Below are 27,814 nucleotides of genomic sequence, written 5' to 3'. Positions count from 1 at the left end.
GCTTAGTACAGTGCCCTGCACCTACTAGGCGCGCAATAAATACGAAAGAAAGGAAAGAAAGGAAAGAAAGGAAAGAAAGGAAAGAGTGAATGAATAAAAGAGTGAATGAAGAAATGAAAGAGTGAATGAATGAATGAAAGAGTGAATGAATGAAAGATAATGATAATAATAATAATGTTGGTATTTGTTAAGCGCTTACTATGTGCCAAGCACTGTTCTAAGCGCTGGGGTAGACACAGGGGAATCAGGTGTCCCACGTGGGGCTCACAGTCTTAATCCCCATTTTACAGATGAAGTAACTGAGGCACCGAGAAGTGAAGTGACTCGCCCAAAGTCACCCAGCTGACAAGTGGCCGAGCTGGGATTCGAACCCATGATCTCTGACTCCAAAGCCCGGGCTCTTTCCCCTGAGCCACGCTGAGTGAATGAATGAAAGTGTGAGTGAATGTATGAAAGAAAGAGTGAGTGAATGAATGAAAGTGAGTGAATGAATGAAAGAGTGAGTGAATGAAAGAGAGAGTGGATGAATGAATGAAAGAGTGAGTGAGTGAATGAATGAATGAAAGAGTGAGTGAGTGAGTGAATGAATGAAAGAAAGAGTGAGTGAGTGAATGAATGAATGAAAGAGTGAGTGAGAGAGAGTGGATGAATGAATGAAAGAGTGAGTGAGTGAGTGAGTGAGTGAGTGAGTGAGTGAGTGAGTGAGTGAGTGAGTGAGTGAGGCGGCCGAGGCCCAGCCGCCCTCTGCGGCGGGAGCCAATCAGAGCGGGCGTAGCTGCGGGGGGCGACCAATGGTTGGCGCGGATGTTGCGGGGTGGGCGGCCCCCTGGCGGTGAGGCCTAGCCTGAGCCCGAGGCCCGGCGGCGGTGGCGGTGGCGGTGGCCTGGGCCGGGGCCGGGGCCGGGACCGAGCCGCCATGTGGAGCCGGGGCAGGGCGGCGGGGCCGTTGTTCCCACTCGGCCGGTGAGCGGCGGCGGCGGCGGCGGCGGGGCGGGCTCAGAGGGGGCCGGGGCGGGGGGGGGCCCCACCTCCCTCCCTCCCTCCCTCCCTCCCTCCGGCCGGGACCTTGGCTGGGCCCCGGGCGGCCGCCTTCACCCCCCACCCCCGCACTGACCGGGGGGGCGGAGGCTGAGCTTCGTCCCGGGGACAACCCCAGCCCCTCACCTGGTCCTTACCCTTAACCCGTCCTCCTGCCCCTGCCCCATCCCCAACCCCTGCTCATCTCTCTCTTGCCCCTGCCCCAACCCCTGCTCGTGCCCCTGCCCCATCGCCTGCCCTTGCTCCAGCTCCATCCCCTGCCCCATCCCCTGACCTTGCACCTGCCCTATCCCCTGTTCTTGTCCCTGCCCATACCCCATCCTCTAGACTGGCAGCCCATTGTGGGCAGGGATTGTCTCTCTTTATTGCTGTGTTTTACTTTCCAAGCGCTTAGTACAGTGCTGTGCACACGGTACACAATCAATAGATACGATTAAATGAATGAATGCCGGGTCCCAACCCCTGCATTTGCCCCTGCCTTTGTCCTTGTCCTGTTTCTACTCCTTCCCCTCTGGTGGTTTGGGGCCAAGGTGAAGGACAGTCAGTGAATGGGCACAGTGGCGATAGATGCAAGCGACCCAGGTTCCCGGTAATGATTATTGTGCCGTTCGCTAATCTATCAGTCATTATTAAAAGCTTACTGTGTGCAGAGCACTGTACCAAGCACCTGGGAGAAGGCATTATAACAGAGTCGATAGATATGCCCCCTCACCACGAGGAGCTTACAGTCTAGAGGGAGAGACGGGCGTTAATATAAATGATGGATCTGTACATAAGTGCCGTGGGACTGAGGAAGGGGTGAAATAAAGGAGCCGATCCAAGTGTCAGGTTGATGCAGAAGGGAGTAGGAGAAGAGGAAATGAAGGCTCAGTCAGGAAACGCTTACCGTGAGCCCGGCACTCGGCTAAACATGGAGGTAGAAAGAGCGGTGAACTCAGACTCTCTCCCACGTGTACATATCCTTAAATATTATGAATTATTTCTAGTCTCCTGCTCTAGGCTAAGCTCGTTGTGGGCAGGGAACATGCCTGCTAACTCTATTGTATTCCCCCAAGCTCTCAGTACAGAGCTCTAGTAAACAGTCAGTAAGTACCATTGATTAATCGATCGTTGGGGCGCACAGTCGGGGGGGGAGAGGGAGAGGAGATGAGAAAATAGTAGTAGTTGTATATAAGAGTATACTACATATCAAGCGCTCTTCTACGTGCCGCGCAGATAGGAGATAATCGGGCTGGACGCAGTTCCAGTCTCAGTCCCCTGACTGAGGCACAGAGAGTTGAATTGTCCAGTCTCACATCACAGACAAGTGGTGGAGCTGGGATTTGATCCCGCCAGAAGATCTACCAAGTCTCCTTCCTAGACCTGCTAATCGCCTTCCCTACTTTGGTTTTGGAAAGCATGCTTCTCTACTGACCATAAAAATGGGTAAATGCAGGGTCGGGGATGTGCAACAGAAGTTAAATCCCATTCTCTGTCTTCAAAGAGTATAATCAAATGGGACTGGCAGATGCCTAGCCAAGCATATAGTAGTTGGAAGCAAAGGTGAACAATAAAAATAAACAGTTACGTAGTAGCTCTGCACTAGTGTGCTATGATGGACGAAATGCCCCTTCCAACTCTAATTAGGCTTCATCTGCCAGCCTTCTGAGCGGGTCTACTCTCCCCAAATATCTTAAGTTACTCCGTGACCTGAACTGGAGAATGAGATCATTTTCACTCTGACACCCACTTGGCAGTAGAATTTAGGTGATCGCATCCGGCCTCTTCCAGGCCTGTGGTTCTGCACCTATCCTCTCACGGATGATGGAGGAGTCTGTAGTCCAAGTTGGTGGCTGAGCCCGATCGTGAAGCTTGAGGGCTAAGAACCTAGGCAGAGAAATGAACTGTGGCTTTGGCAGCAGGAAATACACCGACTCGCACTCCTCAAATGCCACGGTGATTGGTAAAGGACCTCAGGTGCGCTGGTCATCCCACCACCACCTCCCCTGAGTACAATCACCTGCTCGGCCTGTCTAGTGCTATAGTTCGACTGGGGCTAATGTCTCTTTCCAGTTGGAAAACAGCATGCTTGTGGTGAAGTGGCTTGTCCAGGCTCTTGCCTCTCTTCTACTCCCTAAGCGGTCCAAAAGGATTTTTGCCCCAGCAGAGCGGAGCTCAGGGCTGAAATTAAACCAACCCGGGGTCTAGGTCCTTTGAGCGAGCCCCCCTCCACCCCAGTTAAAAGCCCTCCACTTGCTCCCATTGATAATTCTTACTCAATTTAATCTCCCATCTTTTCCCCCAAACTCGGCTGGATTCCCCTTTAATTCTTTAGCAATTATTCATTCGTTCATTCAGTCGTATTTACTGAGCGCTTACCGTGTGCAGAGCACTGCATTAAGCACTTGGGAAAGTACAATACAGTAATAGAGAGAGACGATCCCCGCCCACAGCGAGCTCACGGTCTAGAGGGGGGAGGCAGACAACTATACAAGTAAACAGACAACAGTATGAATAAATAAAATTACAGATCTATACATAAGAGCTGTGTCACCATGCCGGTCCGTATGTGAGAATTCACTACGATAGGATAGCGGCCAGATGTCGAGGTCTCTTTCAAATTGACATCACCGTTCGGGCAATCGAGTTTTATTTCATTTTTGTTTATTAACTGCAGGTTGCTAAATTACAAGTCATGGAGGCGGAGGAGTAGTTTGGCTTGTGAAAAAGCGCTGCGGTATAAAGTGGGAGAGAAGATCCATGGGTTCACTGTAAACCAGGTATCTTTATTATATAACTGGGTTCTGTGTGTAGTAGCCTTGGCTTTTACGAAGAATGTGCCCTTAAGGGGAGCTTTATTTGGGAGTGGTTTTTTTCGGTCCTGCTGTTGAACATTTGTTATTCCGTCTTGAAAGAATTTCTCAAAGATTTACAGCTAGTAATCTTCCTTGCGCTATTCAGTTTTAAATTGTAAAATTCATTATTCATCTTAAATGTCATGCCCGTATTTTAGATGTCGGTTATGGTTTATTTTGTTAATGCAGGTGACACCTATTCCTGAGCTCTTCCTGACGGCCGTGAAGCTCAGTCATGACGGCACGGGAGCTAAGTACTTACATGTGGCAAGAGAAGACGCAAATAATTTATTCAGGTAAATGTAGTAAAGTTAGCTGTGATATTAACTGTAGATGAGTAAGAGTTTATGTGATTTTTAAAACTTTCATTGAAAAATGATTCCCCGAGTTTTAAATCTCGCTGCCCTCTGTACAGACGGTTCTTCCATAGCCCGTGTTTTCACTGTGAGTTTTGAGGAGAACAGCGTTGGGGAATTTGGAGCGTTCCTCTATCTAACTGGATAGAGCACGTTTCGACTGTGTGCACATATTCGGTGGCGGTCAGGGCTTGGTGCTAGAATACGTTTTCCTGACCGAGGGGTTTATCGGGAGAATAATACCTGCATTAGACGAGAAACGAGTGCTCATTAAAGGGAAGGTTTATCCTCCTTGGGGCATCGGCGAACTTTGCTTCTGTTGCTGTCGGTCCACGAAGCTATGCCGGTTAGAGGTTTAGCGGCCTCCTCTGGGAGTGCTTCAGCCACTGCATTCCAGATCCCCTCTGCTGTCTGGCCCCCTGTCTTTTTGCCACAGGGATAGGCAGGACCGAGGTGGGAAAAGACAGAGAGAGGAACCCGGAGCAACCCGAGTGCCAGGCAGCAGGGGCCGGGGCACCACTAGGGTGACGGGGAAAACCGTTGCCCACCAGTCTGGTTTTCGGCTGGTCCGTCCCCTGTCCGACACCGACGTAATGCCAGTCTCCTTCCGCTCGAGCCCTGCAGCTCAGAAACTGCACCCGTGTTTACCGTCTGCCGAGACTTGGGAGGGGAACGCAATGGCTCCGGTGTGATAGAGGGCCCAGGAGTCCATCTGGTGACGTACTTACTGAGTGTGTGCGTCCACTTCCAGTTGAAGTGGTTTTAAATGAACTTAAAATGTGACTCCCCAGTTTACGGTCCATAAGCTCGTGAGCGGGAAACCTGAACCTAGTCTTCCAAGCTTGTGGTACAATGCTCTGCAAACAGTAAGCGCTAAATAAATACCAATACAATAAATAAATACTGGTTGCGTAAACTATGTTATTGGGGTAGGAGATTTTTTTTTTTTTACTGACGTCAGTGCTGCCCTCTTGCGAGTATGTCAACTCCCGACGTAGAATTAATTGCATGGAAACTCTTGTAGATGCTTCCAGAGGGTGACATCTTTTGAGTAATGCGTTTTTAATACTTGGCTGGGATAATCAGTTATATAGCGAAAATATTTCAGTGATAGAAACTTCTCGCAGTGTTTATAGAGATATGACAAGCCTAGGAGGAGCTCGGCTTCTCCCTTTTTGTAAATCTTCGTTTTACTGTTTTTAGTGTACAGTTTCGTACTACCCCAAAGGATAGTACCGGCGTCCCACATATTCTTGAACACACCGTTCTCTGCGGCTCTGAGAAGTATCCGTGCAGAGATCCTTTCTTCAACATGTTGAACAGGTCACTGTCCACTTTTATGAATGCGTTCACGGGTGAGTACCGGTTAAACATATATATGAACTTGGAGGTTGAAAAATGCAAAGGTTTTGCCCCGTTTTAAGTTCATTTAAAATCACTTCAACGGGTGTATGTTAAAGAAAAAAAATATTCCTATGAGAAAAATCTTCTTAGGAATCAGCCAGCTCACCAAATTCTTGATTTTTATTTGTACCTAGCTAGCGATTATACATTGTATCCGTTTTCAACCCAAAATCCGAAGGATTTTCAGAATCTTCTGTCCGTGTATCTGGATGCAGCCTTCTTTCCGTGTTTGCGGGAGTTGGATTTCTGGTAGGTAATATTTTGCTATCTTAAAAATGGTACCGATAAAGTCAGAGTCTCCTTTTAATTATTGATCTTCACATTTAGGCAAGAAGGTTGGAGACTGGAACATGAGAATCCAACTGATCCTCAATCACCACTGGTCTTTAAAGGAGTGGTTTTTAATGAAATGAAGGGAGCATTTGTAAGTTCATTTGCTTTTGACACCTATTGAAGCATTTAGCTGTTCTGAGCTCTTAAAATACAACCCTCTGATTCCGATCGGGAAAATCATTAATTTCTCTCATTGTTTCATTCTAGGCAGAGAATGTATTTCTTTAATAAGTGCCAAATTATTACTAACCAGAATGCAACATGATTCTCCTCACTAAAGCCAAAAGGTGGATTTTTCTAATGCTAATGGCAATTTCACAAAGCTGTTCCATTAAGCCACTGTTAGTCTAATGATTGTGTAAAAGCAGACTCATTTTCTAGCCCTGAAAAACATGCTAACTTATATTCCAAAGTAAAATGATCTCTGTTTGTACTAAAACCGATGCTCCTCTTTAGGTATTCAATTGATATGTCCCCTCCACTTTTCATACCTGATTGTTCTTCTGTACTCAGATCATCTTGCCTGTCAACCTGACTCTTCTCCCAGATATCAATTTATGTGCTACCCTTGACTGCACCCTCCAAACTATCTAAATTTCTGTTAGTAAGGTGTCACGTGTGCAAGAATGGGAGTGGGGATGCAGCGAACAAGAGGAAACTGTCCCCTCACTGCACATATAGGGACACCGGTAATAGCAGAATCCTGAATTCAGGGCTTCCAAGCAAGTTCAAAGAAGGAAGCGCATTCTAGCATTGCTTTCGATCCTCTCTCTTTAAACAAAAAAAAAATGAAAGAACATGACATTGTGCTCAGCATAGGGAAGAGTCAGACCTTCTCACCTAACAAAACGTGCAGAGTAAAACCCACTGAAAGTCCACATAATTTGGCTGTGCAGTTGGTGAAAAGTACCCTGGATGCAAGATCATCTAGTTATCTCTCTGTAAATGAATGCCTCTTTTAGCCTTTTTTGGAGTCCATGCTACAAGTTGTATATTCCAGGATGTAATTGGTCTGTTGATTTTCTGTCGTGTAACTGTTCGTATTTCTTCATTTAAAGACCGACAATGAGAGAATATTTTCCCAGTACCTTCAGAACAAACTTCTTCCTGACCACACTTACTCGGTGATCTCTGGAGGTGATCCATTAAACATCCCCGATCTTACCTGGGAGCAACTTAAACAGTTTCATGCCATTCATTATCACCCAAGTAATGCTAGGTAATATGCCCAGGGTTTTCATTTTGGATTAGTCTGGAGGTGGTTATTAGTGTATTCATTTGCTAAGTCCTCGAGTCCCTCACGTATCTATTAAGGTTCTTTATAGCAATGAGGTGTCTCTTCATGGAATTGATGTTTAAATAAGGAGCTTCATACGTATTCATCCCTGATACCTTTCCAGCTCTTATTCTTAATCGTTTCTGATCATCTGATTGTGTGGCTTGGTGGAAAAATCACGTGTCTGGAAGTAAGAGGACATGGGTTCTAATCCTGGCTCCGCCACTTACCTACTGTGTGACCTTGATCATGGGCGAGTCACTTAAATTCCGTGCACCTCAGTTTCCTCGTCTCTAATTTGGGGATTCAGTACCTCTTCTCTCTCTCATGTAGAATGTGAACCTGGTGAGGGATGCAGGGGTGGGGGGGTGTCGGTGTCCGACCAGATTATCTTGTATCTACCCCAAGGCTTAGAGCAGAGTCTGTCATATAGTAAGCGCTTAACAAAATATTTGAAGGGATCAGCGTTGGGGATTGAATGTAATTCAGTGGTAGTGGTTTTTAGGGTTAATGTACTGTGGACTAAATTTCAGTTCCTTAAATATTGTTCCAGATTAGATGCACAACATGGAATATGCAGAGTGGCATCCATCAGTCGTGTTTGTTGAGCGCTTACTGCATGCAGGGCACTGTAGTGAATGAACTGCCTAGTAGGATGTCATATCTTTGATCCGATACAATTTTGTCACTGCATAATTTTGGTTAATGTACAAGACGTGCAGTCCTTTTCTTCTAGCCCCTATTCAGGGATGCGTGTCTTCCTCTGTGAGCTATAGTGTAGGTACATTGCATTCCCATTATCATGATAGTAAATGAGCAGAAGATTCTTAACTAAACTCTACACATAAGGCAACTTCCTGTCCCCCAAACCAAAATATTTGAGAGCATTAACAGTACTTTGGGGAAAAGACCGAAAAACAAAAACCACTAGTTCTTTTTTTATAGTCAATCTGCAAGTATAAACTGTCCATTTTTGAAATTCAGATTCTTCACTTATGGCAATCTTCGGTTGGAACAACATCTGAAACAAATCCATGAAGAAGCACTGAGTAAATTTCAAAGAATTGAACCTAACACTGCAGTGCCAGTTCAGAAGTTGTGGGATAAACCAGTAAGTATTTAATACTAAAGAAATGAACTTAAATTTCAATACAGTTTAGGTTTACTGAGCTCAAGATCCACCATCATAAAAATTATGGCATACTTAAAAAAACATTTCTACTTATTTCTACTGCCTTCCAGCCTCACCTCTCCCCCCCCCCCCAAAAAAATCAATCTATGATATTTATTGAGGACTTACCATGTGCAGAGCACCGTACTAAGTAGTATAGTTTGAACAGCTGGGTGCTATTCGTCAAGCTACCTTATATTTATAGATGTTGGGTTTTTAGCTATAAAATAATCGAAGTATCTGGCTAATATTGTTGTATTTGACAGAGGGAACATCATGTAACATGCAGTCCAGATTCATTTGCTGCAGATCCCAACAAGCAAACAACCGTCAGTGTCAGTTTCCTCTTGCCAGAGTAAGTGATTTAAAAGTATTAAATCTATATAGAAAATGCATTTAATTTTTCCATTTTAAACCCGGAAACGTTACTAAACCTTGACTCACAAAACCTCCTTGAAAAAATTGGTATGTTTTAAGTTTTTCCCTAGGCATTTCTAAAATAGTCAAAATTCACTCATCCAGTATGCAATGTATCGAAACCAGTTTGGCGTCTCAGATGATTGGTATATCCATTCAGGCAAAATTGCCTCATTTCACCTTATCTTGAAAGTTACCTTATTTTGAAGATGGTATCCCCCAGAACTTCCTTGAAGGTCCTGATCATGCAGGATGTTGAGGTCATCGCACTGCACCTAAATTTAATTTTGTCTGTTTTGCTGACAAAGTGCTGTACACCAGGATTTGGGTATTTTGACTATAAAAAGTTCTGTTTGGAAGCGTAAAATGGGTGAGGTTTTTAGTTTGCCTATTCCGTGAAAATTTCAGGTAGCACAAATGTCACCCAAGTTTGAGAAGAAAAAGTATCCAGAATATCCACGTATCATGTCTCATCTTGATCGGAATAACTGGATTTTTATTCTGCCTGAAATGATTGGGAGAATTATAAGCATTTGTTAGTGTCAGTGAACCAAACAGAAAATTATTTCATCTGTGATACTGGAACATTTTTTTCAGGCAGACAACAGAAAACATTACCTAAGGGAGAGTTGGGAGACAGAAAAGGATGTTCTCCTGTAGCCTAGTGCAATGAGAAAGTGGATGCTTAATGTACTTTCAGTCTCTGAGGATGTAGAAACCTGGGAGGCTTGCTTGAAAAGAATGTGACTTACTTCAGATATATCACATCATTTTGGATGATACATCGTTTAAGATGTTTTTTCAGGTCAGCGTAGCCACTGACTCTTGATCTTGATCTCCTGCTCATTTGCATCTGATAGTGTGTGTTCTTGATTGAAGGGTGGGGAGAAGGTTGGGAAGGGGCTAATCTGAACCGTACTAGAGACTTGCTAGATGAGGAATCATACTTCAGCTGGGTGTTTTTTAGCACTGATTTTGAACTCCTGACACTGATTACATTAATGTAGTATTACAGATACATTTGAAGCCTTCACACTGAGCCTTTTGTCATCACTTCTGATCTGGGGACCCAATTCTCCTTTTTATAAAGCCTTAATTGAATCCGGACTTGGCACAGACTTTTCTCCAGATGTCGGGTAAGCACTTCTCCAGTAAATATTGTTTCGACTTGTCGATTCGGTAGTGAACAAATACACATAGTTTAGCAGCTTTTGTGTTTTCATAAGTTAGAGAAAATAATATGCAATCTTCCGAGAAATAGCTGCAACTCTTTCCAGCATGTGAATTGACCTTAAAGTCTCATCCTCTGGTCTGAGAGAGGAAACAATCGGAGAAGGGAGACGAGAGGTTCACCTAGTGGAAAGATTATAGGCCTGAATATCAAAGGACCTGGGTTCTTGTCCTAGGTCTACTGCTTGCCCGTTGGGTGAACTTGGGCATGGCACTTAACTTCTGTGCCTCAGTTTCCTCATCTGTAAAATGGAGGTTAAGATTACTTAGATTACTAAAATCACTTAGATTGCGAGCCCCATGCGGAACAGGGACTGTGGTCGACCTGATTAGAGGGAGAGAGAGGGGAAAGGGAGGAGGGAGTAAAGGGGAAGAGGGAAAAGGGGAAGAGATATGGAGGTAACAGAAGCTACTCGGGATTAGAGATGTGGAGAGCCAACCTAGAGAAACTTTGGGGAGGAGAGGCAGGAGGGCAGAAAGATACCTTGCCCTTAACGCATTAATGGATATCTAATGGATATCAACTTATTTCACCCGTAGACAAGGTGGATGTCGGCGGGTGAGAAACTCCTGATATGTGCTCAGAAGTTTTGGAAAACCAAACACATCTATGCTGGATTATTGTAATTAATCATCTGTGGCAGTTGTCTTCTATGTAAAATAGCTTGATATTTTTCATGTATCTGTAGAAATAATTTTCACCTCACTTTTCTCCCGGAAAATGCTATTGGAGTAGAAAGCTGGTTAAGCTACACCAGGTTCTCCGCAAACACAGCGGTTGTGTTTTTGCAAAACCCCAGGTTAAGGAGAACTCAAAGCGTTGAACTGTCGGCGTCCAGTGCCGTGTACATATGCACACGCCATTTCATCTGACATCACTGCATCCTGTATTTTTCTTTTTATGGTATTTGCTAAACACCTAGGTGCCAGGCACTGTACCAAGTGCTGGGGTAGGTTCAATCTGATCAGGTTGGGCGTAGTCCATGTTGAGGACTGTGGTTACTGAGGTAACTGAGGCCCAGAGAAGTTAGATGACTCAAGGTCACACAGCAGACAAGTGGCGAGACCAGGATTAGAACCCAGGACTTCCTGACCACAGGCCTGTGCTCTATCCATTAGGCCATACTGCTTGTATCCAAGCAAGCTCATGGTGTTAGATGGTTGCTTTTTAATACTACCCTAATAAGATGCTAGCCAAAACATGCAGTAAAAACACAGGGTCTGGCAAAACGGGATGTACTTGGGATCAAGACCAACTGAAGTAATTGAACTAAATACGGATAACTGGAAAACATAGGAAAAATTTATCACTTGGGTGGCAGACATTTATATACTTGGTTTTCAGATGTTCTTCCAGGTTGCACACAAAATCTGCCTCTCAGGGCCAGTGTGATAATGGTCTTTAGTCAAGTAAGACAGCAGTGAAGAAAAATTTCCATTTGTTTATCAAAATTGTTACTCTCTTGGGCTAGGTTTAATTTTTCTATCAAGCTTTAGTTTTGTTTCATTGTTTAGAAATGTCAGAAACTGCATACTTTTAAGATCTGCGTAACAAAGTGCCACTATTTATGAATAGAGAGTGGTTATAATGTGGTTCTTTTACTAGGTACTCTTTTTTATTTGTGCTTTCAGTAAATGAATGCATAGCCTTACTTGTAGGAGCTTAAAAAACAATGTCTTTTTTTTTTTTTGTAGGTACAATGGTTGTACTAGGGAAGCCTACTTCAGTGTGGGCCTTCAGGGAATAGCTGAAAAAGATACGGAAGCTATCAAACACATCATTGCCAAGACGATTGATGAGGTTATCGAGTAAGTGACTGGAATTTAGAAATAATTTAGAATTTTCCCTTTCGCTCTATTGCTTATTACTCTATTGAGAAAAAATTAAACATTCAAAGCAGTTTCTCCTGCATTTCTGTCTTTGTCTCTTGAAATTTTTTTTCATCATCAATCTGTGTCATTTCATTGGAAATCACTTTTGTTGTCAGTGATCTTTCAGTGAGTTGTTTACTTTGGCTGATGTGAATGTGATTTTGTTTTTAAGGAAAGGATTTGAGGATGAAAGAATTGAAGCTCTGCTTCACAAAATTGAAATCCAAATGAAACATCAGTCTACCAGTTTTGGCCTTGCTCTTACTTCAGTAAGTGCTTTTTTATTTAGTGATAAAGTCTCAGGGTTGAGAAATATATATTTGGTAGTTCTTGACACCAAAAAAACTAGCACTAAGCATATCGGCAAGAGGTTTTGAGCTCATGTGTTTATTGTTCTGCTACAGAAACACATGGATATTGGCAGTTTTATCTTTAAACTTTTAAGTAGTTTCATTTTTATTGTTGCCGTTTGGCATTATGTAAACACATTTATATAAAGGCATAGTTGAGACGCCTTGTATTTATTCAATTTGTATTTTCTTCTTCAAGAGTTCAGTCTATTCCTCCAGCAGAAGAGAAATAATATGCATAATTTATGTATTTTATGGCACAAAATGTGGTAACACTGATTTGTTAGTGTCACATTTTCTGAAAATACTTTTAAAGCCAGAGTTAAAGGAATTTTTTAGGGCATAAATTTGGCAAAAGATTTGCTCGGACCAGTTTTAATTGACAGTGTTTTCTCTTGAATACAGCCTAAAAATAACTCCACAGTCTACCTTGTAATGACCCAGGAACGCCGACCAAAACAAAGAATATTTTTAGACAAATCACAGTTCTTTTGATACTCTCTAGACTTTAGGAATTTGCCTAACAATTTGTGGGAATTATTTGTTGTCAGTATATAGCTTCCTGCTGGAACCATGAAGGAGATCCCGTGGAGCTTTTGAAATTAGAAAATCAAACAGCTCGATTCAGGCAGTGTCTTAAGGAAAATCCACGTTTTCTCCAAGAAAAAGTCCAGAAATATTTTAAGGTAAGAAGATTGTCTTTATATATAAGCCTCTGCCTTCCCTTGAAAAAACTTCAAAAGAAGAAACTTGAATTTTGTTAGAATGGTCTTTTCATCAAATGGACTGATAGATATTATTCAGAGCAAAGAATGATACCTTTAAACATCATGGATTCCCTTTAACATTGTATTTTTAAAGACTATAAGTACAAATAGCTAAAGATTGCTTTTATCACTTTCAGTTATTTCTTTTATGAAGTAATGATGGTACTTATTGAATACAATGTGCCAGACACTACGCTAAGCCCTGGATCAATGTCAGTGAAACTTTCCTCTTCATGTAATATGGAAATGCATAATTATGAATAGACTCAAAAGATTTTAATGTGTTGGAAGGTGCTGAATTTAAGTTTGTGTTTTTTTGTTTTGTTTTTAATAATTCCAATCTCTATTTTTGGACATTCAGAGTTCTTCCTCCAAGGAGTCATGCAATTGAAATTCATTAGGTGTTCAAATGATTTTCACTGCTTTAAGTGGGAAATATGGGTCCAAGTCAGATTCATGTTGTGCCAAAGTCATGTGGTATACCCAGCTATGTTGAGCGGGTGTAGCCATGTTTTTGCAATTATAAGGCAGAAACTGTAGAAACAAGTCTTTTCAATTAGCCTTTTCAATTAGCCTTTCTGCCACATGTTCGTAGACGCAGGATATTGCAGAAAGCAGTGAAAAACTGGAGTCCCACTGCAGCGACGGTCTCAGGGTGAAAAATGGCCCTGAAATATAGTGTGGGTGACTTGTCTCGGACTTTGAGTTATAAGGCTTATTTCTGAAAAATAGGAATTTGTGGTTGAGATATTTTTGACTTTAGTTGGGGGAGATAGGTGAAATTAGAAATGGGAGTATTTAATCATTTCTTTAGATGGAAAAGCACCTTATAGTTGAAAACCTGCAGCACTGAAGGAATTGACTAAAGCTAGTTTTAGTAAACACCGCTATAACAACTTTCCATTTAAAATAATCAGAATGTGTTTTGCTCCAACCAAGTTTCAGATAAACCAACTCCCATCTCAAGGAACCTGAACTTTGTAAGAAAAAGAGTTGATGGAAATGTTTCATGGAATACTCTGGTTGCTCCTAATGATATTTAAGAAGGCTCATTACACAGTGAAATTTTCTGATTCCTAGTAGTCATCATAATGATGCAATCATTTATTAAACACCACGTGCCTACACTGTTCTAAGCACATGGATAATCAGATCTGATACAGGCGCTGTCACACATGGGACTTTCAGGCTTGGTATTATTAAAACTTTCAAAGACTAAGCCTTGACTTACAAAATCAAATGAAGAAATAGTATTAGCCTTTACCTGCGTTATTCTGTTTACCCATCCCTGTTTGGCCAAGGAACCCTGGCCCGTAAGAACTGTTGTGGGTTTCCTTTGGGTTGCTGTTGCAAAAGAATAAAAGAAATCCCGGCTGAATTAATCTTGATCAGTTTTGATGGCTATTTTTTCTACAGAACAATCCTCATAGGTTGACTTTGTCGATGAGTCCTGATGAAACTTACTATGACAAGCAAACGCAGATGGAAACGGATAAACTGAAGCAAAAGGTCGATTCTCTTTCTGCCCCTGAGAAGGAGTACATCTTTGAAAAAGGTTAGAGATTTCATATTAACTCGGCTAGCATGTTACCGGATGTATGGCTGCCGAAGAGCATTTCTGTTTTTCATCTAAAATACTTTCTGAATGAATAGAACCCTATTGCTGTGGTGAGATGTGAGGATTATTTTTGTAAACGTGATTTAATAAATCACCCCTCTCTTTTTATTGTAGTCAGACTGAAACTTACCTTCTCTTTCAGGCTTAGAATTGAGAACTCTACAGAGCAAACCCCAAGATGCTTCCTGTCTACCAGCGTTGAAAGTATCAGACATTGAGCCGACTATACCCTTCACAGAACTCGATACGGCACTAGCAGGTCTGGGTAACCTAATGGATAACACTTATTTAAAAAGATTAATTGAGTATCGATCGTGATATCTTTTACAGGAAAGGTGACTGGCTTTTTATTTCTCTGCGTCTTCTGCAGATTAACCTGCCAAATTGAAATGTCTTTTAGCATTCCTCTGCCTTACGTGTCCCCTGTGCAGACTAGAGAATTTAGGCATCAGATTGCTTCCTCATGGGTACCTCCTGACTGGTTCACTTGTGCGCTAGGCAGCCCAGGCAGTTCTGGGGACTGCCTGAAGGAAGGGGGAGGAGAGTAGGGGGGAGTAGGGTAGGTGTTGGGCCTGGGGTAGGAAAGCTGGAAAATAAAAATAAAATAAATGGCGGTATTTGTTAAGCACTTAGTATGTACAAAGCACCGTTCTAAGCGCTGGGTGTACAAGGTGATCAGGTTGTCCCACGTGGGGCTCCCAGTTTTAATCCTCATTTTACAGATGAAGTAACTGAGGCACAGAGAGAAGCAAGTGACTTGCCCGAAGTCACACAGCTGGCAAGCGGCAGAGCTGGGATTATTCTCTGCCAGTCAAGCGGACCAACTGATAAAACAGTTCCTAGGTTGGGCTGGAGTAGTGATCGGCAACTGCCGTAACATTGATGATAGAAATAATGGCATGTATTAAATGCTCACTCTACGCTGAGGTTCGAGGTTATGAGTGGACATAGTCCTTGCCCCAGTAAGACTCACAGTCTATCTCATCTCCATTTTACTGATGCAGAAACTGAGACACATAGAGGTTAAGTTAACCTATCTTAGGTCAGCCAGAAGGCCTTGGTGATAGTAATATTATTAATGTTCTTCCCCTTGATTCTGTTTATTGCTATTGTTCTTGTCTGTCCGTCTCCCCCGATTAGACTGGAAACCCGTCAGAGGGCAGGGACGGTCTCTATCTGTTACCGATTTGTACATTCCAAGCGCTTAATACAGTGCTCTGCACGTAGTAAGTGCTCAATAGATACTATTGAATGATAAGAATTACAGTATTTGTTAAGCATTTACTGTACCAAGTACTGTTCTAAGTGCTGGGGTAGATACAAGGTAATCAGGTTGTCCTACATGAGGCTCACAGTCTTAACCCCCATTTTACAGGTGAGGTAACAGGCACAGAGAAGTTAAGCGGCTTGCCCAAGTTCACACAGCAGACAAGTGGCGGGGCTGCAATCGAACCCACGTCCTCTGACTCCCCCGCCCGTGCTCTTTCCTCTGAGCCACACTGCCAGTCATAGCCGAGCTTGGAGGAAAACCCTGGTTTCCTTACTCTGTGCTCTTTCCAAGAAGCCACTGATCTTACCTTCAGGGATAAGTAGTTATTTCCATAACTGCCCCACTTTTTGGCATACATTTTTATAACATTAAAAGGAGTGGAACTATTACATGGGTCTTGTAAGAATTAAGTGTAATAAAGGGAAGAGGAAAAAAGAGAAGACAAAAAGGAGGGAAAGGAGGGGAGAGGAAGAGGAAGGTAAAAGGGCACTTTAGTAGCACTCCAAGTGCTGTATGGAGTAGACCCTCAATGAATTAACTCCTCCTTCAGCTCCTCGTCCCCTCGCCCAAAGCGGTCTAATGAATGAAGGCCCCTTGCCCTCTTGCTGTGTTGCCACAATGTCAATTCCTGCCTGGCCTGTGCCAGTCTTAATGAATTTTGTGTGTGTCTCATTTTTTTGCATCTCTGCCTCCCTCTCTGAGCAGCGATCACTGCTTACAGTTATATGGCACAAAGTGTAACCTTTTATTGACTCAAATATGAGCATGGGGCAGTTTTCCAAGAAGAGTCATCATGCCTCCCCTAAGGTCAGTGCTTAGTGTTAGGCCTGTCCTCTGCAGACCTGAGTATCCAGTATAATTTTTTTTTTGCCTAAAATCTTTTCAATAAATACACTTGCCCTTTGTAGATTAATCCACTGGGTACTCATTAAATCGTATTGGTAGGCTAACAATCTTTCACTCCAAGTTAATTTGGAAATGCCTTAGAGAGAGCTTTCAAAATGCTATTTCCTCCTTCTAGCTGGTGAAGTCCCTATTCAATACTGTGCTCAGCCCACCAACGGCATAGTATACTTCAGAGCCTTCTCTAGCCTCAACACGCTTCCTGAGGAGCTCAGACCCTACGTGCCGCTTTTCTGCAGCGTCCTTACCAAGTAAGATGATTCTGATGTGTGTGGAGAAAGAGAGAGAGAAAGAGAACGCGTGTGCGTGCACGTGAAACATTTATATGCAACTTTTAATATCTCTGGTACCGCAAGGGGGAAATCGAGGTTTACCTGTTCTTATAACTGCTGTTATGAAAATCACTGGGGTACTTTATATACCATGGTGAAATGAAAACTTTTATCTACCATAATCACATAATTGCCCCATTTCTGCAACGTTTTTTAACACTGAAATGGATGGGGCTATTACACAGGTTGTATAAGAATTAAGTCTAGGAAACCGGGGAGGACAAGAAAAAACGAGAGGAGGAGGAGGAAGGTCAGAGGGTATTTGAGACGGCGTCTCTTCTAGCGCACCCTCCCAAGTACTGCAAACAACAGGCATTGTGAATTAACTCTTACACCCACTGGTCACACTATCACCCTTCTGCCCCTCCCCTGGTACACACAGCTTGCATAGTTATGTAAGCTGTCACTGCTCGTAACTGTCCAGTTTAGTAGTTAGGTACACAAAAATCTTATTTCTCAAAAACTGGGGTTGGGTAATTATGTGAATAAATATAGCATTATTCCTAAGAGGAAAATGTAATGGGTGTAAAGGGTTTATCTCTGACCACATGGAATGAAACTCCTCTATTACAGGTTGGGCTGTGGAGTTTATGACTACCGAGAACAGGCCCAGCAGATCGAGCTAAAAACAGGCGGCATGTCTGTCTCTCCGCATGTCATTCCAGATGATTCGCATCTAGATGTGTATGAGCAGGTAAAATGAACTGTCCTGTCTGCTGAAACAGCGTCAGTCACAAGTCTATTATTTTCTATTTCAGATTAACTTTATATACACTTTTGAAATGATTTTACTTTCCCCCATTTTCTGTAGGGTGTCCTCTTTTCATCTTTGTGCCTGGACCGAAATCTACCGGACATGATGCATTTATGGAGCGAAATATTTAACAAGTAATGTGCTTGCGTATTTTTTGTCCTTCACATCCATCCTATAGAAAGAGAAATCTTCCCCACATCTAGATCCTAAAATGCTTCAGTACCAAGTATTGGCTTAAGACTGATTTTTTGCACCTTTAAAATCCTCAGACTCTTTGGGACAAAATTTGTGCAGGTTTATATCTTTGATAAAATTTTATCCCATAAGTATTCCTCAGTATTGGGAAAAATGGTTTTTTGGTTGATTCTAAAATAACAATTGAAAATTGGTATATTTTATTTTTCATAGTCCACACTTTGAGGAAGAGGAGCACTTCAAAGTATTGGTTAAAATGACTGCCCAGGAGCTTTCAAATGGCATTCCAGATTCTGGCCATATGTACGCCTCTATTCGAGCTAGTAGGAATCTTACTCCTGCGGGAGACTTACAGGAAACCTTTAGTGGAATGGATCAGGTAAAGGAACGATTTGGGGCCTTGGGGAGTTCTGTTTTGTGATCTGAGATCTATCCAATTCCTCCTCATCCTTAAATTACTTTTGAGAAGTAATATTAAGTCTTGGTGTGCAAGGTATAGAAATCCACACGTCCCCATATCCCAATTTGAGTCCAAAAGCTGTTCGTAATACAGATATTTGTGGCTTTGAAATTTTTTAATTGGACAAACCTGGGAAATATAATATGAAATACGTTGTAAGGACTGTATCATTACTGGATGAGATCAATGTCTATCCAGCCCAGTGTTCGGCCCCTGAGAGCGGCCAGGGGATGCTTGAAGGATTCGTGTACAGTTTAGTCTTTGACCTCTCTTCTCGGGGAAGAGGAATCCCCCTGGATCCTGTTAGTTACGGGATTGCTCTCTAACGCTTTTGGCTCTTCTCTCTACCTGCGTACCTTCCCCTTAGAGTGTCTATCATGGATGGCTCACCAGTCAGTTTATCCAAGCTCCTCGTTAAACTTTGATGATTTTGACTGATGCAGCTTTTCATGGTAATGAATTCCATATGTTTTGCCACCTGCAGTGGGAAGTGCTTCTTTTTATTTGTTTTGAACCTATCGCTTTCTGGTTTCAGCATATTCTTACGAACAATTCCTACAAATCCACTAGGGCTTGATTGTATTTATCTGCATATATTTACATTTGCCCCACCCAATTTGCATTCTTGATTTTATTTATACACTTTACGTATGACTTAAATGATTCTCCCTTTTGATCAAGGTGAAACTAATGAAGCGAATTGCAGAGATGTCAGATATTAAATCAGTCCTAAGAAAACTTCCCCGTATCAAGAAACATGTACTAAATGGTGACAATATGAGGTGAGGATTATGCATTCTTGGTTGACAGCTGAGCGAAGACGACTACCATTTACAAGTTTCCTAAATTAGTTTTAATGTGGGTTTGCTTTGAACTGCTTGTTGTATTAGAATTGAATTGATTTGATCTTCAGTAAGATCGTATTAGCGTGTCTAGCACCAGAGCATAAAGCTATGCCTGGAAGTTCATAAGGGAGTATGTCAATCCTCTTCTTCCTAAATATTTGAGGCTGAATCCTATCAGGATTAGAGAGATTATCTGGAGAAGATAAACTGCGTAGCCTAGCGGGAAGAGCAGGTGCCAGGATGTCAGAGGACCTGGGTTCTAGTTCTGACTCTGCCACTTGTCTGCTGTGTGACCTTGTGCAAGTCACTTAACTGCTTGGTGCCTCAGTTATCTCATCTATGAAATGGGATTAAGAATGTGAACACTGTATTAGACAGGGACTGTGTCCAACCCGCTTATCTTAGTACAGTTTACTGCAGCTACCCGGCACCTATTAAGCGCTTAACAAATACCATAAAAACAAAGAAGTTAACCTTTGGAGCAACTGAAGAACCTTTTTCTAGGGGCTGAGCTTAACTCCCTCATTACTGATTCCATATCTTGAAACCTTTCAAGAAGGTTTCAGCGTATAGGTTCTTTGACTCGAAGTGTAGATGATTGAAGGCAATGAAACAGATTGCAGTGAATCAGTCAGTAAGTGGATTATATTAGAGTGCTTACTGTGTGCTGAGCGCTGTACTAAGCGCTTGGAAGAGTACAATAGAATTGGTAGGCGATATCTACCCTCAGAGAGTTTATAATCTAGGAAATATGGTGGGAAATTGGGAGCTTCTTCTGGAGAGATGCTTTTGGCAAGGGGTAGAAAAGTTATTCTAATAATTCGAAATAACTGCCAGCTGTCTTAGGAATTCAGAGTGTGTACATTGCAATATCTAAAAAAAAAAAAAGCCTCAGAATGATAAAAAATTGCATTGGCTCCCCTTTTTCAGCTAGGGAAAATCCCAGAGAAGCAAGCGATTGACACGTAACCGCAGTGAGCAACGAGCGGGAAGCCAATTTCCTAATTCTAATCGAGGGGAGAGCTTAGGAAACATCAGTTGGGCAGTAGTAATTTGGCAAGCTTGTAGTGAATAACAACGTTAATTAGGCCTGCATATTACCCTTGGTTCCCTGGTTTAGACCCTGAAAGAAATTGGATCTGCTCAGATCCAACTGGGAAATACAGTACCCAGCACAAGTTCTTCCTGCCTGAGTAATCTAACTTGCATTTCCTTCAAATGCATCATTTCTGTGACACTAAAGAATTAAGCGTTATTGAAAATTTAGAACCCATGTGGTTATTCTCTTCTCAAAATCAAAACTAGATATTTGTTTGAAAGTTCGGAATTTATGAAGATGAGGAAAAATTGTCACTTCTGCCGTGCTGTTAGGAATTCACATTTGTTACTTTAGATGCTCATTATAATGAAGCAGCAGTGTTATATCATCCCAGATGTTGAGGATCACTGAAAGGAAAATATATTTTGGGTAGTCCAAATGAACGAATGTATGATTCTAATAGCAGCTATATATACGATGATTGATTATTATTTGAACAGGTGTTCAGTGAATGCTGCTCCCCAGCAGTTACCCGTGGCAGCAAAAGAAGTAGAAAACTTCTTAAAGAGCCTCGTTAGAAGTAAGAAAGAACGGAAACCTGTCCGCCCCCATGTGATTGAGGTATGGAAGAAGATTGTATTTGTCACCAAACATTGAGCAGTTCACTCCGGTGTCTTAGACGATATTTTACAAAGTAGATTTTGAAGAAAATGGTTGGTATTCTCGAGCTAACTCTCTCACAGCGCACTCGGCCTGAGTCTGCGTATTAAACGGCGGCACGGCTTAGTCGGAAGAGCGTGGGCCTGGGAGTCAGGAGACATGAGTTCTAATCCTGATCCGTTGGCGGGTTTTTTTGTTTGTTTCTTTTTTCTAATGGTACTTATTAAGAGCTCACTATGTGCCAGCCACTGTACTAAGCGCTAGAGTAGATAGAAGGTAATCAGTTGGACACAATCCACGTCTCACATGGAGACTCACAGGCTTATACCCCATTTTACGGATGAAGTAACTGAGGCACAGAGGAATTAAGTGATTTGCCCTGCCCACCCAGCAGATGAGTGGCAGAGTCAGAATTAGAACCCAGATCCTTCCGACTCCCAGGCCTGTGCTTCATCCACAAGGCCACACTGCTTCTCATGTGGTCACTTACTTGCTGCAGTGTCTCAGGTCCTTGCCCGCTCTGTGACCTTGGGCAAATCACTAAACTTCTCTGTGCCCGTTCCCTTATGTGGTAAATGGGGATACGAGACTGGTTCTCCCTCCTCCTCAGACCGTGTGCCACCTGCACATACTGTACCTGTCTACCCCGACACTTAATACAGTGCTTAGCACAAAGTAAGCCCTTTACAAGTCCCACAGTTATTAAGCAGCCAGGTAGCCTACCTGGATTGAGATTTCTGGGTAGAGCAGTGAGTTCTGGCTGAGTGCGCTGTGTGGTTGACATGAGACGGAAGCAGACGGTGAACGTGAATGACATTCCCTCCCTGCAAAGGGTCTGCGGGACAGAGCTGGGAACTGACTCGGCTGTAGAGGGGTGGCTTTGTAGCAAAGTAGGGTGGACGACAGGGCTCCCTTTCTGCCCCGGCTTTGGGAGTATAGTAACTGCAGGGTGCCCTTCCCCGTATGCTTTTCTTCATTTTCCAGAAGCTACTTTGGATTTAGAGGCGTGACTTTAATGTCCAAACAGATTTTATACTCTGTTTACGCTGTAAAGTTTCATAGTCTTTTCACAATTTTCTAAAGATAAAATAATAATCTGTTAGCTCAGATGCGCTGTGGTGCAGTGCTGATGATCTTACAGCCATCTCAATCCTGAATGAAGGTAAGATCTGAGGAGAAGGGTAGAGAAATGAGTTTTCTTCGAATTTTGTTTTCCCAAACTGGCAGGAGATCTAGTCCAGGCAGTGTTTTTACATGAAACGGAATCATCCCAAACAGGAGGTTTGTTAGGGAAGACCTGGTATTTTACTTGTGTAACATTCTCCCAGACCCCAGATCACTGGTTTTGCATCTGGTATTCTTAACTGACAAACTGAGTTTTCCCTTTTGTTTTCAGAAATCTTCAGAGTCCAAGCCGGTAGGAAATGAATTACTCAACTGCTCCCAAGTCACAAGAAAATTAATTACAGTAAGTACAGTAAATCAAGTAGGTTCTATATAGGCTAATGTTGCTCCCTAAGTATTACCTAGTAAAAGCATCAGCCTATGTTAGGAAAATTGCTATGAAGTACATAGGTAAAATGGATGGAAGAATTATTGAATCAAGATTACACCTCTTTCCCTGACAAAATTATTTCTGGAGACCTTTTTTCATGGCCCTTAATCTGCCCCCCGTTATTCGTTGAATTAAGTGTTCTCTGAATTACCTCTAGACTGTAAAGTCGTTGCCGGCAGAGAACTTGTCTACCAAGCCCTTTACAGTGTATTCTCCCAAACCCTTAGTACAGCGCTCTGCACACAGTAAGCACTCAATAAATCTGACTGATGATTGAAAGTCCAAGCCTCACGATTCTTCACTTGCTAGATCTATCCTTCTAATAAAACCATAATTCTGTGACATCCACACTCCACTACGGCTAGAGGGTCCAGGTAATCTTCATCCCCTTCCGCTCTGTTCATTCCTTCTACCTCCTAACCTGAGCGTAGTCTGTTCACCTGCCTGTCTCTGGAATGGCCTGCCCCTCCCTCAGCCATCCTTTCGGGGCGTAGTTGAAAACTGGGCTCTTTTGAGGTATTTGGTTGGTTTTTTAAAGAGTATTTGTTAAGGGCTTGCTATTTGTCAAGCACCCTTCTAATGCTGTTTGTCAAGCATCTACAGATAATTGGACGGGACAGCTTCCCTGGCATTGCTAGGGCTAAGTCTAAGGTTTTTCCAAGAAACATTCCCCAGGAAACAAGGAAGCCCTTACTATCCCACATCATTTCAGTATTTAGGGGATACACCTACTTTGTGTATGTAAGCTCTGTGTAGTCCAATAAGGATGAATGTTGAACCATCTTGCCCTCCCTTAGAAAACTGTATGCGACTTGGGGACAGGATTTATGTCTGTCTGATTTCCTATATAAATCCCTGAGCTCTAAGGACAGTTCACTTTGTAATAGAAGTACCAGGAAACGATAATGAGATTACCCTGGCTGAGGTAAACAGAATTTTCTGGTATGAATGCACAGACTTGAGTAATTCATGTTCTAGAAAGAGTCAGATTGATTACAGTGTATAAAGATGATTTCAATAAATGTTATTTGTGTTAAAAACTAGAGTTGTTCTATGCCAGTGCAGAAGAGAGAGATTAAAAGGCATCTGCCAGAGGAAGCTTGTATAATCCTAACTAAACCAGCAGAGTACTATTTGCTGTACTTTGAAATGAGGTTTCATTGTCGTCTCATTTTCTGCTTTAGGATCCTACCTTCAAACCGTGTCAGATGAAGACCCATTTCCTACTCCCTTTTCCCGTGAATTATGTCGGTGAATGTGTTAGGACCGTTCCTTATACAGCTCCAGATTATGCCAGGTAAGAAATGGGTAAACTTACTCTACTGTGAAACTTTCCTATAATTTGATGCTGAAAAGGTATAGCTAGAGGCCAAAAATTGTAACTTGGGTGTGATGTGTATTAGCCTGGAAACTTGCCCTTTAGCTATGCAGATAACCTATTCTTTTGCCAGGTATATCCTCAAGATCTTCAGATGTTACAAGTTTTATAATAATGTTTTTGTTTTTTAAATTTTAGTCTTCGGATCCTTGCACGTCTGATGACAGCCAAATTTTTGCACACAGAAATTAGAGAAAAAGGTGGTGCATATGGGGGAGGTGCTAAACTCAGCCATAGTGGAATATTCACTTTCTACTCCTACAGGTACAGTAACTCTTGCGTATACCTTGTGTAACCGACTGATATGCCCCCTTAAAGTGATTGATTAGTGATTAACTTTACTAGCCTGCATTTATCTCCATTCCTTTAAAAGGAAAAAAAAAACAATTTTAGAACTGATCATAATTCTCTTGTCCCAGAGAATGTGTCAGGTACTATACTAAATGCTGGGGTCTTTGTCCCACATGGGGCTCATAACCTTAATCCCCATGATACAATTGAGGTAACTGGGGCACAGAGAAGTTAAGCAACTTGCTCAAGCCCACCCAGCAGACAGTGGCAAAGTGGGGGATTAGAACCAGGTCCTTCTGATTCCCAGGACGCTGCTCTAGCCATGACACCCGGCTGCTTCTCGCTAACTAACTTCTTACTAGCCTAAGTTTTTTAAGTTTTCTTCACCTCTGCTGGGCTGCAGCTGAAACAAATATTAATTGTAAATGATGGTTTCACTCTAGCCGTGGCCGGTATGATGGTACTTTGGCTAATAGTCCAGGACATTCCCACACCATCATATCCCTTCCCTCCAGAGATGGAAGAGAAACTGAGCTGCTTGTTCTTAGCGATGGCTTAATCCCATTCCTGACTTTCTTCCCTCCCCACCTCCCTGTTCAGAGTGACTTCCATCTGCTTCCATTGTTCACAGTCTGTTCCAGGAGATGGTGACTCAGAATTCTGCCTCCCTCTTGCCAGGAAATTGCAGTGAACCCCTGGATTCACTAGCAGTGGGGAAAAGGGCAAAAACTTTCCCGTTTTCCCTGCCTCTGTTCATAGGGTGTGCATTTTGTTTTTTCTCAATCTGAACATGGCAAAAATATTAGAACGTATTCTGAAATTTGGAGTGCGATCTGGTGGCGTGGGCCCTTGCCACAGCAGAAAATAGTCATTGATAACTGAATAAACTTAGAAATATGTGATTTTAGATGCCAGTGGTCATTAATCCCATCACCAGGTCCACCATAAAATTCTTTTTCATACACTTGTTATTGGGTTTTTTTTCCCCATTCTGAATTTCTTAGGGATCCAAATTCCATAGAAACGCTGGAATCTTTTGGAAAAGCAGTTGAATGGGCCAAATCTGGAAAGTTCACACAGCAGGACATTGACGAAGCAAAGCTTTCGGTATTTTCTGCCGTAGATTCTCCCATCGCTCCTTCAGACAAAGGTACGGTTAAGTAACGTGAAGCAGCGGGGCTTGAAGGTGACGGTGAAGATTTTACACCCTTTTCATAGAGAAGCATTTTGGCTCTAGCCAGAAGAGATTTTTCTGAGCAGGTGGCTTTTCTTTTAGGGCTGGACCATTTCTTATATGGGCTCTCGGATGAGATGAAGCAGGCCCACAGGGAGCAGCTGTTTGCCGTCAGTCGGGAGCAACTCATCCAAGCAACCAATACGTGAGTATGGGTTAAAATGCCAAAGTTCATCCCCAAGAACGTTTGTGCCTGAACCTGAAAAGGTTGGCTATTGTTTCTTGGGGGAGGGGGAGTTGTTAGAAGGGTGCATTTTGGTTGCGGGTGGCTATTTGTTGTTTTTAATTACATAACATTGTCCTACCACAGTCCTTTATGAAGAACGCTCAACTGAGTGGAAAAACTGACTCGCCTTACGTTTCTTCATTTCAGGTACCTTTCAGTTGGACAGAGCACCCGAGGATTAGCTATTCTCGGTCCCGAAAATACAAGTATTGCTAAAGACCCATCCTGGGTGATAAGATAATTTTGTTGACCAACATCTCACTCAAGGTAAAGAACAGTCCAGAATTCTGACTCTCTCCAAGACACACAGGATGTTTTGACTAGAATCACATCTGTAGGGAAATTAGTTCTATGAAAATGCTGCTAATATTTCATCAGTTTTGATCATGCACTTGCTGATTAGACTTCAACTTGGTAAAGAAGAATTGTGTATGATGGAGTTTCACTCTCTCAAACTGAAATGGAAGAAAGAAAAACAAGTACTCACCTAGAAGACTTACCATTTCTTCAGTTCTGCCTGGATCCAAAGTCCTAAAGTGTTCAAACTTTTTTTTTTTTTTTAAATACGTGTCACGTACTTTTGGTCCTCAAAGATCGACATATTCGGTCAGTACTTTGTAAAAAGCTTTTCCTTTAAGAAATAAAACAATTCCATCCTGGATGTTACCTCGCTTCTAAGTGAAAACATTCTATGACCTTTCAGCTTTCGTCGCAGGCAATAGGATCACCAGAGCCATAGAGTGGAATGAGCAGGAGAGAAGCAGAAGGGGGCTTCTGAAAGGCTGTTCAAATAGTGAGTGCCTTCCTCTTCTTCCAGGTCGGGCACCCTTTCCTAGCTGCAGCTGCTTGGGTGTGAGTTTCTGCCAGAGAATTTGTTTTTTCTCTTAAGCCCCTCCCACTTTCAATTCTTTCTTTCCCAACACCTGGCCCCTGCCTGTGTCTCCCTGCTTGGTCTTTTGACAAGGGGCAGGTGGCGGGGGCCTGTAGTTCTGTTAATGGAGAAGCTTCTGAACCGGGCTTCGCTGAGTGAGAAAGAAGGTCAGTCAGTCAAGCCAGAGTTGAGAAACCCGAACCTAGCGTGCGCTGAATTTCTTTAGCAGTTGGGCAGCAGCTGGGAGTACGGTTGTGGCAGATCCCTTTCCATTGTCTCCCCCCACCCCCCCAAAGCTGTCTTAGATCAGTAGAAACCTCAGCTTCACCTCTGGGGCCAGCCTGAATGCCCCCCACCCCCCTCAAGAGCGGGTGGTATTAGCTGGGGGCTGGAGCAGCAGCATTTGAGTGCCCACTTGCCGCTGTTGGACTTAAAAATCATTTTACACCTTAACTAGAAGGCTCGGCCCTTCTCACAACAGCCCCAAATATCGGATCTCGGGGGTTCGCCGACGGAGTTGTGGTGTTCACGGTTTGCCACGATATGTTTATTCCACTTCGGACACACACGTACGTTTGGCCTGACACAACTGATTCTTCACATATGCTTCAAGTGGAAATACTATTTAATAACAAAGTGCAGTAAATGAACGATTTACCCCAGAGCGTTCAGGATTTTTGCATTTGGATTATTTTATTCGTAAGGATTACGTCGGTGATTGATAGCATCGATGAGGATCGTGTGGGAAACTGGTGCTCAGCTGTTAGCTAGGGGGTATCTACTGCTGACACAACACCTGGGTGAGGAAAACGGGACTGGCGTCTTCGTCTTTCGCGTAAAGTGCTGATCCAATAACTTAAATGTTACAAAACAAAGCAATAACCGATGAGTTCTAAAGCATCATTACAGACACACGGTGTAGATGGGTTATATCGCGACTGGACCGGGGGCCTAGATGGCTCCAGTTTCCGCTTCTTGGGGTCGGCACCCCGCCACGTGCTCCAGCTGACCCGAGTCGGAAACGTCATAGCTGGTTTTGTACTTGGCCAGAATCTTCATCAGGGGCCTCAGTTTCAACCACCACTGTTCCTTGGGAATCCGGTGCCTGTTGAGAACAATGGCATTTGTTAAGCGC

The 27,814-nt window shown here is 42.9% G+C and overlaps 2 protein-coding genes across 7 annotated transcripts in view; one reads left to right on the top strand and one right to left on the bottom strand.

The window, feature by feature from the left end:
• Positions 1–866: 866 nt before the first annotated feature.
• Positions 867–26,474, top strand: PITRM1 (pitrilysin metallopeptidase 1). Its single transcript, XM_029077877.1, has 27 exons — positions 867–963; positions 3,695–3,797; positions 4,062–4,168; positions 5,432–5,583; positions 5,767–5,881; positions 5,960–6,056; positions 7,024–7,184; positions 8,226–8,352; positions 8,679–8,767; positions 9,837–9,965; positions 11,755–11,868; positions 12,104–12,200; positions 12,833–12,967; positions 14,465–14,603; positions 14,809–14,925; positions 16,958–17,090; positions 17,745–17,865; positions 17,983–18,059; positions 18,334–18,499; positions 19,262–19,362; positions 20,965–21,085; positions 22,521–22,592; positions 23,864–23,976; positions 24,196–24,321; positions 25,353–25,498; positions 25,625–25,727; positions 25,956–26,474. The coding sequence occupies exons 1-27, from the start codon at positions 917–919 to the stop codon at positions 26,047–26,049; spliced, it is 3,102 nt and encodes a 1,033-aa protein (XP_028933710.1). The 5' UTR covers positions 867–916; the 3' UTR covers positions 26,050–26,474.
• Positions 26,475–27,286: 812 nt separating this feature from the next.
• LOC100080281 (phosphofructokinase, platelet) overlaps positions 27,287–27,814 on the bottom strand; it is a 63,077-nt gene continuing 62,549 nt past the window's right edge. For all 6 annotated transcript variants that reach the window (XM_039913899.1, XM_029077873.2, XM_029077876.2 and 3 more), the window contains one exon: positions 27,287–27,784. In XM_039913899.1, the coding sequence (XP_039769833.1) occupies positions 27,631–27,784 (154 nt within the window). In that variant the 3' untranslated portion in view covers positions 27,287–27,630. The remainder of the gene's footprint in view (positions 27,785–27,814) is intronic.

The sequence above is a fragment of the Ornithorhynchus anatinus genome, chromosome 13 (genome assembly GCF_004115215.2).
Source record: "Ornithorhynchus anatinus isolate Pmale09 chromosome 13, mOrnAna1.pri.v4, whole genome shotgun sequence".
NCBI classification, from domain to species: domain Eukaryota; kingdom Metazoa; phylum Chordata; class Mammalia; order Monotremata; family Ornithorhynchidae; genus Ornithorhynchus; species Ornithorhynchus anatinus.
The sequence above is the reverse complement of the archived record's forward strand: the minus strand, read 5'-3'. Positions and strand labels throughout refer to the sequence as shown.